The sequence below is a fragment of the Cottoperca gobio genome, unplaced genomic scaffold, assembly GCF_900634415.1.
Source record: "Cottoperca gobio unplaced genomic scaffold, fCotGob3.1 fCotGob3_286arrow_ctg1, whole genome shotgun sequence".
Lineage (NCBI taxonomy): Eukaryota > Metazoa > Chordata > Actinopteri > Perciformes > Bovichtidae > Cottoperca > Cottoperca gobio.
This window is the reverse complement of record NW_021166896.1, coordinates 104,177-123,309: the sequence shown is the minus strand read 5'-3', so window position 1 is coordinate 123,309 and position 19,133 is coordinate 104,177. Positions and strand designations below refer to the sequence as shown.

The following is a 19,133-nucleotide window of genomic DNA, read 5'->3' as shown; positions in this document are numbered from 1 at the left end:
ATGTATGTCTATATATATACATATATATATATAAATATATAGACATATATATATATGTATTTGCATAGATGTTTATGTAATGTTTATATATATTATGTTTGTTTATATATTGTCTGTGTTAATATACTGTCTATATATTTATATTCATATATTGTTGATAAGTTTATATACTTATACTATATATTAATATACAATAATATATAAACATAATATATATGTTTACATATTGTTTATATATTTATTCATTGTTTATATATTGATATATTTTCTATGTTTATATATTGATATATAGTATATGTTTACATATTGTTTATATATTTATTCATTGTTTATATATTGATATATTTTCTATGTTTATATATTGATATATAGTATATGTTTACATATTGTTTATATATTTGAAAGGTGTATCATGTTTTCAGCCTGTTGAAAGTCTTTACAAATACAACATGGAGAACTAAACACTGTAAAGCTCTGAAAGAGACAAAGTTTTAAAATCATCAAACATTGTCCTGTAAACGTTCATCTGACTCTAACATGAGAAATCACAGGAGCATTTTCTCAAAGAGAGAAATACAGAAGATGCAGATATAAAGCACAGAGTACATATTAATGACCCAGATCTGATTGTGTATGTTGTTTTCATTGTTAGTTTCTGTTGTTTTGTGTGGAAGTCTTCTTCATACACAAAACACAGCCCGTATAAAACATCAGTTAGACTTTATTAATTCATTAAAATCTCTAGCATCATCTTTATGCAGCCTGTTGTCACGGTTACCAGGGTCCTATTAAACCTGTTACCACGCCGAAGCTCTGTGTGTCAGAGATTATTATTATTATATTAATATGATCCGGGTCATGTAAACAGAACTTTCTGTTTGGTTGTTCAGAATTCAGAAAATTGAAAAATCATAATTTGGACACCATGATCATAAATTAGAGGCTGCATGTAAACGTGAATATTAGTTTTCATTAGTCATGTAAACAGATGAGTCGGAATATTATATCTCAAAAAAACATATATGCACGTAATCGTAGTCATTGTTCGGGACGTCAGGATACCAGAAATGTTGTAGTTGATACCAACATCTGAAATCTCACTATTTTAAATACCACGGTAAAAACAAACCAATAACTCCATGTACTTCAACATACACTCCTTTATTACTTCATACTGGTGTTTGTTAGGACGTTAAACAGCTCATAATTCCCTCTGATATCTATTTTATTATGCTGTGAAAACATCTCCTTCAAACAACTGGATTTATTCAAATTTCTCACCAAAAACTAAATGTTACAAGATTACATTGAACACATCATGATAACATTAGAATTTACTGATACTAATTTTTACTGAATAGAGCCTGAACGCACCATAGTGCAAGTTAATAGCACTTCCGATACCGGCGGCTAAAAGCTAACATCCAACAGCCAACAGCTAACAGCTAACAGCTAACAGCTAACAGCTAACTGCTAACTGCAAACAGCTAACTGCTTACACCAATTTGTTGTTCACAATGTAGCATCGTCAGGAATAATGGGGTGCGTCCCCTTTAGATCAGCCGGAATTAGACGGTTACTGCCAAGATGCTGCTGGCCGGAGCCGCTCCACAGCAGCTCTTCAGGGACCCGTGGGGGATGTCACAAAGACTGCGTCCATGTTTTATACAGTCTGTGGTCAAAACCCATTATTTGTCGACCTAGGACGACGCTAATCTCGAACCCTGATGATACTGATAACTACAGTACCTGCGATGCAGAAAAACTGAAAATGTCATTGTGTGGCGTGTAAATATTGTGTTTTATGTGTTGTATATATTGTGTGTATTGCATGTTATGTGTTGCGTACATTGTGTACATCTTGTGTGAGGGTTCTCAGGATATGGTTCTCTCTCTCCAGTTTTTGGTTCTTTTCCTGCAGTTCTCTGATTTGTTCTCTCAGAAGCTCCACCTCCTCTCTGACCGCCAGCATCAGGTGACTCTTTACCAGGTCCTTCACACACACACACACACACACACACACACACACACACACACACACACACACACACACACAATCAGTGTGTTATTATCACAGATAAACTACAGCAGAATCACAGTAAAACTACAAAATAAATCAAACTCACCATGGCCTGCTCGATTTTGTTGTCAATGGCGATTAGACTATTACTGGAACTACTGTAAGACACACAATGACAGACAGGTGAGAGACAGAGACAGGTGAGAGAGAAAGGTGTAAGTTGTGAAACACTTCAATTGTTTACAGTGAAACACTTCAATTGTTTACAGTGAAACACTTCAATTGCTCACATTGAAACACTTCAATTGTTTACAGTGAAACACTTCAATTGTTTACAGTGAAACACTTCAATTGTTCACATTGAAACACTTCAATTGTTTACAGTGAAACACTTCAATTGTTTACAGTGAAACACTTCAATTGTTTCCAGTGAAACACTTCAATTGTTTCCAGTGAAACACTTCAATTGTTTACAGCGAAACACTTCAATTGTTTCCAGTGAAACACTTCAATTGTTTACATTGAAACACTTCAATTGTTTCCAGTGAAACACTTCAATTGTTTACAGTAAAACACTTCAATTGTTTACAGTGAAACACTTCAATTGTTTACAGTAAAACACTTCAATTGTTTACATTGGAACACTTCAATTGTTTACATTGAAACACTTCCATTGTTTACATTGGAACACTTCAATTGTTTACATTGAAACACTTCCATTGTTTCCAGTGAAACACTTCAATTGTTTACATTGGAACACTTCAATTGTTTACATTGAAACACTTCAATTGTTTACATTGGAACACTTCAATTGTTTACATTGAAACACTTCCATTGTTTCCAGTGAAACACTTCAATTGTTTACATGGAAACACTTCCATTGTTTCCAGTGAAACACTTCAATTGTTCACATTGAAACACTTCAATTGTTTACATTGAAACACTTCAATTGTTTACATTGAAACACTTCAATTGTTTCCAGTGAAACACCAATTGTTTACAGTAAAACACTTCAATTGTTTACAGTGAAACACTTCAATTGTTTACAGTAAAACACTTCCATTGTTTCCAGTGAAACACTTCAATTGTTTACAGTGAAACACTTCAATTGTTTACATTGGAACACTTCAATTGTTTACATTGAAACACTTCCATTGTTTCCAGCGAAACACTTCAATTGTTTCCAGCGAAACACTTCAATTGTTTACAGTAAAACACTTCAATTGTTTACAGTAAAACACTTCAATTGTTTACAGTTAAACACTTCAATTGTTTCCAGTGAAACACTTCAATTGTTTACAGTTAAACACTTCAATTGTTTACAGTAAAACACTTCAATTGTTTACAGTAAAACACTTCAATTGTTTACAGTTAAACACTTCAATTGTTTCCAGTGAAACACTTCAATTGTTTCCAGTGAAACACTTCAATTGTTTCCAGTGAAACACTTCAACGGTTTCAAGGTTACCTGTGGCAGAACAGCAGCAGTGACATCATGGTGGCATCAGAGCCTCGCCCATTGGGCAGAGCCCTGACAGGTACTAAACAATCAGAGGGCGGGGCTGACGGGGTCACATGACATTGTGGTTGGTTGATTGGCTGAATCCAGGAGGGCGGGTTCAGTGACCTCTGACTGGTCTTGGGTTTAGAGGTCGTTGGCCCGGTGCCCGGCCAGGACTCCCTTCCACCTGCCAGGTGACCTTTGACCTTTCTCAGATCACGTAACACAACAGGTGTCTCTGGTTGCTTAGCAACAAGCTGCAGAGTCCTGAGGGGGAGGGGCGGGGTTGACGGAGGACGCCGCTGAGGACGAGGACAGGGGGCGGGGTCAGAGAATGGAGAGGCCGGCTGCTGTCGCCCCAAAATCATTTTCTTTACACTACCAAACATCTCCAACCAATCACAGCACACCATCTAACATGACTATCCAATCAGATCTCAGCTACCGGCTGCAGGAACCTGCCGACCAATGACAATTTAGATCGTCCGAGTATAAGGCTGTCCAATCAGAGGCACCAATCCACTGTCCCTCGTTAAGACGGATGTCCCTCATTAAGGTGTTGTGTCTCTCGTTATTGTCTGATGTCCCTCGTTAAGACGGATGTCCCTCATTAAGGTGTTGTGTCCCTCGTTATTGTCTGATGTCCCTCGTTAAGACAGATGTCCCTCGTTATTGTCTGATGTCCCTCGTTAAGACGGATGTCCCTCGTTATTGTCTGATGTCCCTCGTTAAGACGGATGTCCCTCGTTATTGTCTGATGTCCCTCGTTAAGACGGATGTCCCTCGTTATTGTCTGATGTCCCTTGTTAAGACGGATGTCCCTCGTTATTGTCTGATGTCCCTCGTTAAGACGGATGTCCCTCGTTATTGTCTGATGTCCCTCTTGTCTTTCATTGGGGGAAAAGTAAATTATTTAGTTTCTCTGTGAGCTCAGGTCCCTAACCCTAACTCAAGATGCTGTCTCCAGATGTTGCCTTCAAAGTAAAACTCTGTCTCTCAGGACGTCCAGATGTTGTCTTCAGACTAAAACTCAAAACAAGGTGTTTTCTCTCTCCCACACACTCACTCTCTGCTCTCTGATTGGTTGCTGTCTCATTCCGGCCCCCCGCCCACACTGCGGCAGCCAATAGAAACCCTGCAGTGGAATTCTCCTCCCGCCCACTCACAGGAGTGGGAACACAGAGCTTCATTCATTGATTCATCCATTCATTCATTTATTAGTTCACAGTTTTAAAGTTTTTCACTCCGTCTTCTAATAATTCAAGTGAGTGCTGCAAAAGGTCCAGTAAATAACCGTATACAGAAAGAACTAATAATAATAATAATAATAATAATAATAAATTGAATTTGTAAAGCGCCTTTCAAAGCTAAAAGCAATCTCAAGGCGCTAATATCATTAATAATATATCATTAAATAATGAATATATCAGAAAGAAATCTTAAAATATTAGAAAATAATTTATACACCAGAATAATTATTACTATTATTATTGTTGTTAACAGCGGAAGGATCACCCACCCCCTCCTCATTAGTTACTATCAAATAATGAAATAATAATAAATATAATAATAATAATAACATTTTTAAAAGCATATTTAAAAAGCAGTAGTACTGGAAAAGAGGAGAGTTTGAAACACTAAACTTCCTCAATAATATATTTATATATAATATATATCATGAGGTAATGTGGAGGCATAAGAGGTTACAACAGTTAAAGTAACTGATACACACTTACTCCTTTAATGGTGAACGAAACATCTCGTTTCCAAATGTAAAACAGAATCAGAGATTTTTACATCATGAAGGAATTTTAACTTTTTAAGTTAACTAAAATACAGAATCTGTAAATATGTTTATTTCTAAAGTTTAACATCTGGACATCAGATGTCTTCCTCACTGCTGAAGGAATATGAGGATAAAGGATATAAGATAATAAACTACATGAGATGTAAATTATTATTATTCACAGCGGAGTATTTTCTATAAAAACAGTTCAGTTATCAGAAACAACTCCGTGAATGAATGGGTCCTCTATTCGTCTTAATCAATCAGCTGACCTGTGTGTGTGTGTGTGTGTGTGTGTGTGTGTATATGTGTGTGTGTGTATGTGTGTGCATGTGTGTATGTGTATATATGTGTGTGTGTGTGTGTGTGTGTGTATGTGTGTGTATGTATGTGTGTGTATATATGTGTGTGTGTGTGTGTGTGTATGTATATATGTGTGTGTGTGTGTATGTGTGTGTGTGTGTGTGTATATGTGTGTGTGTGTATGTGTGTGCATGTGTGTGTATGTGTGTGTATATATGTGTGTGTGTGTGTGTGTATATGTGTGTGTGTGTGTGTGTGTATGTGTGTGTGTGTGTGTGTGTATGTGTGTGTGTGTGTGTGTATGTATGTGTGTGTGTGTGTGTGTGTATATGTGTGTGTGTGTATGTATGTGTGTGTGTGTGTGTGTGTGTATGTGTGTGTGTGTGTGTGTGTATGTGTGTGTGTGTGTGTGTATATGTGTGTGTGTGTGTGTGTGTGTATATGTGTGTGTGTGTGTGTGTGTGTGTGTGTGTGTGTGTATGTATGTGTGTGTGTGTGTGTGTATGTGTGTGTGTGTGTGTGTGTGTGTGTGTGTGTATGGTATGTAGGTCAGCTGCTGTTAGCTCCAGTAGCATTAACACTGAAGCTGTAAGTGTGTTTGTTACTTTAATCTGAAGGTCATTTAGGCGTCACACTAAGATTCTCTATTATTCTGACAATATTGTGAATCTGATCCAAATTCAACATGAAGCATTTTCAGATTATTTGGAATATGCCATTATTATTCAGGATTTAGAAGTTTGTTTTTTTGTCGTCACCATCTTGTGTTTTAGAACCAGAAGTGACCCCGAAGGTGGAGCGAAGTCCAACTGAACAAGACATTTTTAACCGAAACGACGTTCCATTAACTTTGATGAAGTGAAAACACAAACTGTGAAAGAGTTAATTGTTGTGAGATGAAAACACGGACGCACCGCGGTAGCGACCTGTCAATCACAGGTAGCCCCGCCCTCAAGCAGACGCTGCTTCATCGTCTATTTCACTCTAAATGTTTCCATAAGTTACTAAATGAACATCATGTAAAACAGGAAACACAAACAGGTACATATGGAAAAATAAAACAGAGCTACCTGGAGTCCCCTGACAGGTTGAAGATGGTTTGGTCCAGACTGAAGGCTGCTGGGGTTTGAATGGGGGTCAGAGTGGGATGGTATGATCCAGCAGGGGGGGAGCTGGGCTGAGAGTGAGACAGCCTGAGGACAGACTGACAGAGAGACAGACAGGTGAGTGGGTATGAACACCAAACAAAGCTGCTCTCCTAAAAACTACGTCCCCGTCACTTTAACTGCATGTCAATTACGTTTCGAGGGAAACTTATTTTTCTTCCAGAATACGTTTGTTTTTGGCAAAAACGTTCTAATCAAAGTTCACGTACGGAGGAGGTCGTCAGCGTTCACTTATTTTAACTTATGTCCGTAACTTCACACTATTCTTTGTTTCCCTCGTTGAGATGCAGTTCAGTCGTATTGGAATGTCATTTTAAGGAGGCGGATTTCTTTCAATAGAAACATGTTTGTACCCGCCCTGCAGAGTCGACGTCCAATCGTAGTGGAGGAGGGATGTTTCGTGGGCGGGGCGAAGGAGGTGGATGGATGGAGTCAAAACACTGAGCTCCCATTGGCTCCTTGCGGTCCAGGAGTCGGATGTTGACTGGCTCTTGGTGCGTCGGTGAGGGCGGCCCGCTGCGCAGTACAAGCTGCGCCCCTTCAATGCCTCCGATTGGCTGAGCCAGCAGGTGGGTGGCGTCCTGGGAGTAGACTCCGCCCCTGTCCATGTCCCGGCCAATCATCTCCAGAGACTCCAGCGAGTGGGCATGTCTCATAGTGTCCATTACGCGCCAAAACCCCGCCCCTTCCTGTCGCTCCAGAATGTCTGTGCATGTCCATCGCCCGCGGTGATATGGCTCGCCCCGCCCACCTCCGCCGGCCCCGCCCACCGCCAGCCGCACAACCCTGAACCTGGACGAAGACCCCGCCCCCTGCCCTGGTGCATCATGGGATACGTATTTCCTCTTCAGAGAGGGAGTGGTTGGCTGGGAGGAGCTTCTCTGATTGCTGCAGGAGGAGGAGGCTGCTGATTGGAGTACAGTCAGGACCACACTGGGAGCTGATTGGCCGGCTGGAGTTTGGTTGAAGTCTGAGGTTACGCTGGTGATCTGGAAGCCACTCCTCTTTTTACCTCCGCTCATTCTCACACACTCACACACTCACACACTCACTCACACACACACACACACACACACACACACACACACACACACACACACACACACACAGACTACAGACTCACTGAAACAAACAAAGAATAAATCTCGTTAATGTGATATAAAAACGTTTCATTGACTTGACACAATATCCTGAAGAAAATATACGATAGCACCTCAAATAATTAAGAGTTTAAGTGTTTTAAAGTAGTTTCAGTTTGAATGTAAGTGAAGTTAAAGTGTTTATTTTAGTGAACGTGCTGAAAGAAACAAAGAAACGACCCGGTTTCTTTAAAAAATAATAAATGCAATTTCTTTGTGACTTTATAATCTCAGAGGATATTAAATCTTTTTACTTATTTACTTTAATGTCAGATAATATCCGAGGTTTACCCCATAACGTCTAATAGGTCTGTCTGCAGTTACAGCTGAAGTTAACTGTTACGTTAAAGTTAAACGCTGTCTCACCACACATCCTGTCTCTCTCTCTGCTCTTGTTATGGTCAGTGTCTCTCACCCCGAAGCTTTCGTCTCAAACTCATTTTCTTCTTCTGTGTTTCCTGTTTCCTCTGACTCTGTTCTGCGGCTGGTTGCCTCAGTCTGCTGCCTGTTACACAACCTGGATTAAAATATGTGTATGTGTGTGTGTGTGTGTGTGTGTGTGTGTGTGTGTGTGTGTGTGCAGTTCAGGTTATGCAGGATCTCAACTGTTGAAACCACAACCTCACTGTCTGCACATTTACTCTGTACTTCACAACTAACAATTATCTTCATGATGAATCTGCGGATTATTCTCTAGATCAGGGGTCTCCAGCGTTTTTCAGGCCAAGGACCCCCAAACTGGTGTAGCGTGGAGCAGGGACCCCCGACTGTCTATATTGTTTAGAAGAGGCTTGAAGAGGTTTGTGCGACAGTGTATGCAGAAAATACAGAGAAATGTCCATCCGAGTTCCTCAGAGTCCAATATGTCTTTAAATGTCTTGTTTTGTCACTTTAATATTAAATAAACATTAAACATTAAAAAAACATTTATCAAATCAAACCTTATAAAATCAAACTTTATTAACAGCTGATCGTAAATCAAACCCTCTGACGTCATCGTAAACAAACACTTACGTTCATGCGCTCAGCTGAGGCGCGCTCCCGCCACAACTGGTTGTGATCTAGATCAGCGGCCGCGCGCCTCCCTCCCTCCGGTGATGTCACAATCGGTCCATTATCCGCCGAAGAAGAAAAAAACACGACAGCTGTAGAGAGCATGCGCGGTGCAGCCGCGGGCGGCGGGAGCGCGCGAGCAGTTTACAGAGAAGAAAGTTTGAACAGGAACTCCTCCGACTTCTTCTTCTGCGGATTTTCTTCTTCTTCTGCTAATTCAAAGAGCTACAATGCAGCGGAAAGTTTCTTCTTCTTCTCTGAACAAACACAAACTCTTCTTCTTCTTCTCTGTCTCCATCCTCCTCTCAGTGAGCAGCAGAGACGGAACTGCGCGCGGACGAGCCGAGAGCGAGCAGCGCGTGCGTGTGTCCGACACAGATGCGCCTGCGCAGTGAGGACACAATGGGGGGAGCACTACTGTACTTATATACATATTTAAAGTACTATTACTTTATACTTCTACTGCTTTAGCTTCAGTTATTTATTACATAAAAACTAATGTACGTATTACTAATCTACACACAAAGATAATCACATAAAAAATATCATATCGGTTTTATTATCATGGAAGGAAACATTTTCACTGTCGGAGATTCATCTAATTTATTATAATAATACATCCCTAAAAGTGACACTTCTTTAGCAGATTTTTGAGACAAACTATTAAATGTCATAATGTATGTTTAGTTATTATATATATACTCTATATATATATATATATATATATATATATATAGTGTATATATATATAGTATATATATACACTATATATATAGATATATAGTATATATATATATACTATATATATATAGTATATATATATACTATATATATATATATATATATATACATAGTATATATATATATACTATCTATCTATATATATCGTATATATATATATATAGTATATCTATATATATATATATATATATACTATATATCTGTATAGATATATAGTATATATATATACTATATCTATATATCTCATGTTTATGTCATAGATATGAGATATATGTATATGTGATTAATCGCGATGAATTAATCACAAAGCTTGTAATTAATTAGATTAATTTTTTTAATCGCTTGACAGCCCTAATATATATATATATATATATATATATATACATACATATATACATATGCTATATATATATATATATATATTCTGTAACTGTAATAGATCACAATACATTTATTTGTATTGTTTGTATTAATGTAATTACATGTAACTAGTTACTCCACAAACTGTTACAGCAAAGCTCCACCTCTAAAACTATCGATACTGAAACTAATGTTTATTAACAGACATTTACAGGAGACTTCAAAACATTATGGCTGCTTACAAAGTCTCATACTTTCTATTATTAGGACGTACGGCAGCATGCAGACAGTTCATCCTAACGTGGCTCCTTGACCATTGACCTCTTGCTCATATATCTGCTGTGCAAAGGATTGTGGGTAAGAATAAGAAAAGCTTGCTGCAGAACAGAAGTGTTGTAAAGCAAGCAAAACTTCTGTATTTGCATTAATAAATGTTTTTTGATTGCAGCGTTGAAAGTTTTACTCCTATTGTGTTTGATTATAGGAGATAAAGCAGCTGTATCACCTCCACTGTGAAAGTATTTGACCTAAATACTCGTAAACTGCAGGACTTTAAACTCTTAATCATGCATTTTATTTATTTCCATAATGAATCAGACGGCAAGAAGTCCTCTTGACCTTTTACTGTCACTGTGATGTCACACCAGAGCGCTGCATGACCTTGAAGGTATATATGAAGGTCATATGAAGGTCAGGTGCTGGTGTTCATCGAGGCCGTAGTTTAGCTTGTGCAGCTCGAACAGTTCAGTCAGACTCTGCAGGTAAACTTTATGAAGACACTCGATGTCCTCAGAGCTGGGACTGTGAGTCTGCACCACCGAGATGGGCTTCCCCACTGAGAACAGAGGGGGGGGGGGGGGTTAGTGACATGGCGGAACAACAAACAAATACAACAACAAACGTTTGGCTAGGCTAAATTAGATTAGCGTTAGACTAACGGTACATTATTGTTAGGGTAACATTAGGGTAGCATTAGGCTAACGTCACATTAGGCTAACATCACATTAGCATTAGGCTAACGCTAGATTAGCATTAGGTTAACGTTGGGTTCAATTTTTGTGCATGTTGTCGTCATACCGACGGTGTGGATGGACTTCCTGTAGGGCATCAGTCCGAAGCTGTACTGGAAAACTCCTCTGGCGTGAAACAGAGGCATCGCTACTCCCATGATGCTTTGCAGCCGGTTCTGTGGACACAGGACAGCATACTGACTATATATATGTATATACATATGTGTATATACATATATATATACACAAACACACACACATATACCCATACATAGTGAGTTCACTGGGAGTCTAGATAAATGTCTGCTGAATGACCTGTAATGATATTTTCAACCAAAACCAAAGTAACTTTGAATCTAATTCTTGTCTTTTCAACTATCTTCAACATTTCCCACAAAACAAATTTGTCTTTTTACTCTAATATATTATGAGAGTCTATGTGTTTATATAATTTGTAAAGTGAGCGTGTGACCTCTGACCTGCAGCTTCCTCAGAGGAGAGCCACTGGGATTCTCCATTTGATCGAACAGCTCGTTCTCTCCAAAAGAAAAGACGGGAACCAGTTGAGCTCTACACACACACACACACACACACACAGGTTGTCGTTCACTGCAGTGTGGAGTCACAGGCTTCATGTACGTCAGCGTTTATTCACTGGATTCTTTTGGGCATTTCCACACACACACACACACACACACACACACACACACACACACACACACACACACACACACACACACACACACACACACACACACACACACACACACACACACACACACCCGTGTTTGAGAGCCAGTTTGATGAAGCCCTTCCTGTTCTGGACCTGAAACAAACACATGTTAGGGTTAGTTGAGTTAATAGTTGAGTTGAGGTAAGTTGAGGATATTTTAAAACGTATTTTAAAATCATTATTAAACGTTTATCAAGTTTCAGGTCAGATGTGTTGAACGTTATTAGCATGCTAACATTAGCTCCATCAGTTAGCTACAGCTGTAAATATTTAGTAAGAACTAATCTCTGCGTAAAAAAAGGTTTGTGAGCTGCAACCTGTTTTAATTCAGTCATAAAACTAAACTTAGTAAACACCAAGTACATTAACATGAGGCCAAGCATGTTAGCACAAGGCTAAAGCATGTTAGCACAAGGCTAAGCATGTTAGCACAAGGCTAAGTACCTTAACACGAGGCCAAGTATGTTAGCACAAGGCTAAGCATGTTAGCACAAGGCTAAACATGTTAGCACAAGACTAAGTATTTTAGCACAAGGCTAAGCATGTTAGCACAAGGCTAAGCATGTTAGCACAAGGCTAAATACCTTAACACAAGGCTAAGTACGTTAAAGTACGTCCTGTCTGTCTGTATATATACACATATGTATTCATACATAAATATATACGTATGTATATTTATATATTAATAGAAGAAGTGTCTGTGACAGAAATGTACCTGTAGTTTTAAAGCTCCCGGGCGGGCGTCCAGAGCCTCCAGAGCTCCGCCCACCGCAATGACCGCCACGTTACCTCCTGCAGGACGACTGACGAGGTGAGACAGGCTGGACTTACTGCTGGACACCAGGCCTGAGAGACAGGTGACAGACAGACAGACAGGCAGGCAGGTGACAGACAGATAGGGGACAGACAGTCAGGTGACAGACTTTATAAAGAGATCAGAGAGGTCTCACTCAGGAAACTGGAAACCACAAGCTGTTATCTCCGAGTCTCTTTAAAGATAAATGATGAAACTGAACCCATGTGACTCTGCTCCGATACCCAATGAGAGAGCAGCTTTCTGCGTCCTCCTGCTGTGACCTGCGACACAGTGTTTACTCAGAGCTGCTGGACAAACAGCTGATTGAGAAAGTGACATAAAACCCACTAACGTCTGTCTGTAGTGGGTAGTGTAAAGGTTACAACCAGCATTCACTCTCAGGACAAATCCAAAGCTAAGAGGTTTGGGTTCCGAATAAGTTCCTAAAGCATCACTGGCTCTGCTGGCCATTATAAAGAATGCAGGTTTAAGGCACTTCCACATTGGACAGACAGATAGACACACAGACAGACAGACAGACAGACAGACAGACAGACAGACAGACAGACAGGTACAGGTAGTCAGACAGACAGGTGTGTACCTCCACACATGATGTAGTCTCTGAACAGTGGGACTTTGAACCAGAATGGCAGCATCAGCAGGTGGGAGGTCAATCCAGGAAACAGAAGGGAGAAACCCGTCGCCTCCGTACAAAAGTTCCCAAACGCCCCTGCGACCAAAACACCTGAGAGACAGACAGGTAGAGGGAGAGACAGATGGGGCATGTGGTAGACGGGGCGTGGAAAAGAAGATAGCAAGAAGAAGAAGTTCAGCAGTGGTGAATACTAAATATATTTAATATATATACACATATATATATGTTTTTATGAAAGCCACAGGTACACAGAGAGACAGACAGGTAAACAGACAGGTGTGTTTCTCACCATGTGGATGAAATCCGAAGATGTAGTTTTTCTTTGGATCCAGATCGACAGTTTTAACAAGCTGGAGTCAAAAGTATAATAATATTAACAACAACAATATTAACAATAACGATAATAATAATATCCTCAGGGGGAAGTACTCTCTGAAGTATATAATAATAATAATAATATCCTCCCCTCCCCCTCTGGGAACCATCACCTTATCGCGGTGGAGAGGTTTGTGTGTCCCTATGAACCTGAGAGCTGTGCTGTCTGGAGCCTAGTGTTCCTGGTCGGGTCTCCCAAGGCAAATTGGTCTCACAGCTAAATGAACTGTAATGTAATGTAATGTCTTAGGCGAGGGGCCAGACTAAGAATGGTTGAAAACTACCTCGTAACACATAGAGGAAGAGATGTAGAGACCCTGGTGGCCGGGTTTGCCACAGAGCCCGGCCAGGCACAGCCCGATAGAGCTACGTGGTGCCTCCCATCCATCCATCCTGTGGGCCCACCACTCACAGGAAGAACCGCTGGGGTCGGTGGAGACACCTGGAGAGGCGTGATTGGGAGAAACGGCCTCCCTGATCTAAACCCGAACGGTTGTTTGTTGTTGGAGTTCTGTGCTAGTCATGGAATGGCCATAACAAACACCATGTTCGAACATAAGGATGCTCATAAGTGCACGTGGTACCAGAGCACCCTAGGCCAAAGGTCAATGATCGGTTTTGTGATCGACCAACTCTTCACTCTCGCAAGGATCCTGGAGGGGGCCTGGGAATACGCCCATCCGGTCTACATGTGCTTTGTGGATCTGGAGAAGGCGTATGACCAGGTCCCCCGGGTGATACTGTGGGAGGTGCTGCGGGAGTATGGGGTGAGGGGGTCACTTCTGAGGGCCATCCATCCCTGTACTCCCAAAGCAAGAGTTGTGTCCGGATACCTGGCAGTAAGTTGAACTCGTTCCCAGTGAATGTTGGCCTCCGCCAGGGCTGCGCTTTATCACCAATCCTGTTTGTGATTTTCATGGATAGGATATCGAGGCGTAGTCGTGGAGGAGAGGGGTTGCAGTTCGGTGACCTGAGGATCTCATCACTGCTCTTTGCAGATGATGTGGTCCTTATGGCATCATCTCCGGGTAGGGAATGAGCCATTACCCCAAGTGAAGGAGTTCAAGTACCTCGGTGGTTATGTTCGCGAATGAGGGGACGATGGAGCGAGAGAGAATCGGATTAGCGGGGGCGGAATTGCATTCGTTTTACCGCGCCGTTGTGACGAAAACAGGAGCTGAGCCAGAAGGCAAAGCTCTCGATCTACCGGTCGATCTTCGTTCCTACCCTCACCTATGGTCATGAAGGCTAGGTCGTGACCAAAAGAACGAGATTGCGGGTACAAGCGGCCAAAATGTGTCTTCTCAGACGGGTGGCGTCTCCCTTAGAGATAGGGTGAGAAGCTCAGCCATCAGGAGAGACTCGGAGTAGAGCCGCTGCTCCTTTACGTTGAAAGGAGCCAGTTGAGGTGGTTCGGGCATCTAGTAAGGAGCCACCTGGGCCCCTCCCTAGGGAGGTGTTCCAGGCACGTCTAGCTGGGAGGAGACCCCGGGGAAGACCCAGGACTCGGTGGAGAGATTATATCTCCTCACTGGGAACGCCTCAGGATCCCCCAGTCGGAGCTGGAGGATGTGGCCCGGAGAAGGGAAGATTGGGGTAATAATAATAATAATAATAACAATAACAACCTCACCCTCAGGAGGAAGTAGTCTCTGAAGTATATAATAATAATAATAATAATAATAATAATAATAATAATAATAATAATAATAATAATAATAATATCCTCACCCTCAGGGGGAAGTAGTCTCTAAAGTATTCCCAGACGCTCCAGCTCCTGACCCACTGTGACCTCCGACCCCCACTGACGGGAGTTTCCCCATCCAACCACAGCCAACCAACATAAAGCACAGCCAGCATCCACCAATCAGAGAGAGCAAGGAGGATGAAGGCTGCCAGACAACACTGAGCTGAGAGACAGACAGGCAGAGAGACAGAGAGACAGACAGACAGACAGACAGACAGACAAGTGAGTTGAGACAGACAGATGAGCAGGCAGACAGGCAGACTGGTGCTGTGTTCAAGTGATTACAGATCAATAACTTGTTTACAGTCAGTTGAGAGGATAAAGGTCTCATGTTGAGATAAATAATTAATTATATTCATGATGTTAATGAGGACAATAAAACTGGTACTTATTTTCATTATTATGGGGATAACCATATACAAATACAGGAAGTCCGATGTATGATAAATAAACTATTTATGATGACTTTATTTAAGTTTATGTTTCCAGGACGTTTGAGTGAGTTATTATATATATATATATATATATATATATATATATATTATATATATATATATATATATGTATATATATGTATATATATGTATTTATATGTTTATATATATATATATATATATATGTATATATATATGTATATGTATATATATATATATGTATATATATATGTTATTTATATGTATTTATGTATTTATATATATTTATATTTATATATATATATATATATATATATATATATATATATGTATATATATATGTATTTATATGTATTTATGTATTTATATATATTATATTTATATATATATATATATATATATATATATATATATATATATATATATATATATATATATATATATATATAATAACTCAGTACCGATAGACAGGTAGGTGTTACCTAAAGCCAGGAAGGAGAAGACCCACTGCAGTGTGACGACGGTCTGCAGTCTCCTCCGCAGAGGGATGTTCAGCGGGGCGAAGTCCACCTTCATGCCGGCGGCCGCGCTCCTTGGCCCGGCTTGGAGCGCTGCGACCAGCCGGTGTGTCCACCTGGATCTCGGAGCGTCTGTCTCTTCACCTGTCTGTCTGTGAGCAGCCAATGTAGAATACTTCTCTAATTACATTAAAACTCCAGTGAAACCTGTCTTCAGTCTGAACTCTCAGCTTCCCCAAAACTTTACAAATACGCGCTCCTCCGCCATCTACTGCGCATGCGCACCGGACCCTCCCACTGGGTGGAATTCTCTCGGCCAATCAGAGCTCATGACGAGCTATTTTCGGGAGCTAGCCTGGAGCCAGGGGCGTGCACGTCATTGACATGAGGAGTCCACGTTAAAGTAAATAAAGTTTATTTTAAATATAAAATCTGAGAATGAAATAGTAATTTAGATGAACTTTTTTCATCAAATTACAACCTGTTTATATTTATTTTATATTAAATAATAAGAACAGTTTATATTATTATTAATAATAATTTAAATATAATAATAATAAGCATTATTTATATAATAATCATAATTATAATAAGTATAGTAATAATACACATTATATTTATTATTATTATAACTATAAATATTATTATTATTATAACAATAGATAACCATGTATTGGTTGGAACTTTGTTTCTACAGATTTCTAAACTTCAGTGAAGTTGTGAAATAAATCTGAACTTTGTGAAACATCATTAAAACATGAACCATGAAACACTGAACTGTTCGTTATTGTGAATTATAAAATAAAATAAGGACAACAAACAAATATAAAACAGCAGAAATAATCCTGAACATTACGTTTGTATTTAACATCTTATCATTTATTCAACACATTTTTAATAATTGTATTTTAAGGGTTTTCTCATCCCTTGTATATGAAATAATGAGATGAGTTATACTTTGTGGAGCAGTGTGCGGTCTGAAGGAGTTTATTAACTTGCATGTAATTGGTCTGAGTTTCCTGAACCGCTAAACCAGTGCCTTAAAAACGACAAAAGTTGCGCCGGTTGTAATAGAAAATTCCTGAATAATTTATTGATTATAGGTCTGGGTCCGGACTCGGCCTGTTAGTGACCTATGATGTAAACTATTGCACTGATTTCCGTTCTCAAGAAAACTATGAGGGTAGCAGCAGGACTGTAGTCCAGGTGTAGTCTAGTTTCAGTCCAGGTGTAGTCTAGTTTTAGTCCAGGTGTAGTCTAGTTTCAGTCCAGGTGCAGTCTAGTTTCAGTCCAGGTGCAGTCTAGTTTCAGTCCAGGTGCAGTCTAGTTTCAGTCCAGGTGTAGTCTAGTTTCAGTCCAGGTGCAGTCTAGTTTCAGTCCAGGTGTAGTCTAGTTTTAGTCCAGGTGTAACCTAATTTCAAGTCCAGGTGCAGTCTAGTTTCAGTCCAGGTGTAGTCTAGTTTCAGTCCAGGTGTAGTCTAGTTTCAGTCCAGGTGTAGTCTAGTTTTAGTCCAGGTGTAACCTAATTTCAAGTCCAGGTGCAGTCTAGTTTTAGTCCAGGTGTAGTCTAGTTTCAGTCCAGGTGTAGTCTAGTTTCAGTCAAGGTGTAGTCTAGTTTCAGTCCAGGTGTAGTCTAGTTTCAGTCCAGGTGTAGTCTAGTTTTAGTCCAGGTGTAAACTAATTTCAAGTCCAGGTGCAGTCTAGTTTCAGTCCAGGTGTAGTCTAGTTTTAGTCCAGGTGCAGTCTAGTTTCAGTCCAGGTGTAGTCTAGTTTCAGTCAAGGTGTAGTCTAGTTTCAGTCCAGGTGTAGTCTAGTTTCAGTCCAGTTGTAGTCTAGTTTCAGTCCAGGTGTAGTCTAGTTTCAGTCCAGTTGTAGTCTAGTTTCAGTCCAGGTGTAGTCTAGTTTCAGTCCAGGTGTAGTCTAGTTTCAGTCCAGGTGCAGTCTAGTTTCAGTCCAGGTGCAGTCTAGTTTCAGTCCAGTTGTAGTCTAGTTTCAGTCCAGGTGTAGTCTAGTTTCAGTCCAGGTGTAGTCTAGTTTCAGTCCAGGTGCAGTCTAGTTTCAGTCCAGTTGTAGTCTAGTTTCAGTCCAGGTGTAGTCTAGTTTCAGTCCAGGTGTAGTCTAGTTAGACCAGGGCTTTAAGCACAAATATTTTTATACTTTATTGTGTCTTCTGTTTTAAACTGCACAGCTCTTCCACTTTAATTCAGATATACTGTTTACTGTTTTTTCAGGAATTTGTCATATTTTTATTGTATTCTTTTTTACATATTTATTTATTTCTAATATTATTATTATTATTTTAGTAATATATATATATTTTAAATATTTGTTCGTATTACTTTAGTTTATTTTCTCTTACTTTATGCCCCGTTATACTACAAAACAATTTCCTTGTATGTGAAAACCTTCTTTAATTCTAATTCTGATTATATTTTAGGAGAAAGACAAGAAAACGAGTACAATCATGTATTTGGTATCAAAGATATACATACATACAGTGCAAAAGATATATTTACTATGGAAGACATTCAATAAACACAAAAATCCTGATTTTAACGATTGATAAAAGTGAGATTTGTCCTGTTAGATATTTCCCCAAAGTTTGTCCTCGGCAGATTCCAGGACTTTAAACTTATCAAAGTAAATATAAAAGTGTTAAAGTCAACACTACCGGCTGTTAAAGAGCCCCTTATCAGGTGTAACCATGGCGACCCACAGGAAGCAACACACCCAGACAGTGTTACCATGGTGATCATAACAGCGTGATTTCTGATACGTGACGACGTCACTATGGGAGCAGTTATTATTTTCTTCCCA

The 19,133-nt window shown here is 39.7% G+C and overlaps 2 protein-coding genes across 5 annotated transcripts; both read right to left on the bottom strand.

Moving 5' to 3' along the window:
* Positions 1–1,140: 1,140 nt before the first annotated feature.
* On the bottom strand, positions 1,141–9,345 carry tsc22d4 (TSC22 domain family member 4). Of its 4 annotated transcripts, none has more exons than XM_029427055.1 (5): positions 8,930–9,331; positions 7,130–7,898; positions 6,681–6,814; positions 2,127–2,178; positions 1,141–1,993 (listed from the first exon to the last, which is right to left on the bottom strand). In XM_029427055.1, exons 2-5 carry the CDS (start codon positions 7,796–7,798, stop codon positions 1,835–1,837), a joined length of 1,014 nt encoding a protein of 337 aa, XP_029282915.1. In that variant the 5' UTR covers positions 7,799–7,898; positions 8,930–9,331; the 3' UTR covers positions 1,141–1,834. The 4 variants fall into 4 exon arrangements, with proteins under 4 accessions (XP_029282915.1, XP_029282913.1, XP_029282914.1 ...); XM_029427053.1 differs by lacking the exons at positions 1,141–1,993; positions 2,127–2,178 and adding exons at positions 3,939–4,408; positions 8,282–8,420 and having other exon boundaries at positions 8,930–9,345; XM_029427054.1 differs by lacking the exons at positions 1,141–1,993; positions 2,127–2,178 and adding exons at positions 3,939–4,408; positions 8,331–8,420 and having other exon boundaries at positions 8,930–9,345.
* A 1,275-nt stretch (positions 9,346–10,620) lies between these two features.
* mogat3a (monoacylglycerol O-acyltransferase 3a) lies at positions 10,621–16,374 on the bottom strand. Its single transcript, XM_029427041.1, has 9 exons — positions 16,281–16,374; positions 15,370–15,548; positions 13,553–13,613; positions 13,210–13,353; positions 12,528–12,658; positions 11,862–11,905; positions 11,559–11,649; positions 11,147–11,255; positions 10,621–10,904 (listed from the first exon to the last, which is right to left on the bottom strand). The coding sequence occupies exons 1-9, from the start codon at positions 16,372–16,374 to the stop codon at positions 10,750–10,752; spliced, it is 1,008 nt and encodes a 335-aa protein (XP_029282901.1). The 3' UTR covers positions 10,621–10,749.
* Positions 16,375–19,133: the final 2,759 nt, after the last annotated feature.

Excerpts from the sequence above, each read along its gene's own strand:
- mogat3a (XM_029427041.1), bottom strand. The coding sequence starts at position 16,374 with ATGAAGGTGGACTTCGCCCCGCTGAACATCCCTCTGCGGAGGAGACTG. Across the intron at positions 13,354-13,552 it reads CTTCGGATTTCATCCACATG|GTGTTTTGGTCGCAGGGGCG; the intron begins GTGAGAAACACA and ends TCTGTCTCTCAG. Across the intron at positions 11,256-11,558 it reads CTCCTCTGAGGAAGCTGCAG|AACCGGCTGCAAAGCATCAT; the intron begins GTCAGAGGTCAC and ends CTGTGTCCACAG.
- tsc22d4 (XM_029427053.1), bottom strand. The coding sequence starts at position 7,798 with ATGAGCGGAGGTAAAAAGAGGAGTGGCTTCCAGATCACCAGCGTAACC. Across the intron at positions 6,815-7,129 it reads ACGTCGACTCTGCAGGGCGG|TCTGTCCTCAGGCTGTCTCA; the intron begins GTACAAACATGT and ends TCTCTCTGTCAG. Across the intron at positions 4,409-6,680 it reads AACCTGTCAGGGGACTCCAG|ACAAGAGGGACATCAGACAA; the intron begins GTAGCTCTGTTT and ends CCCCAATGAAAG.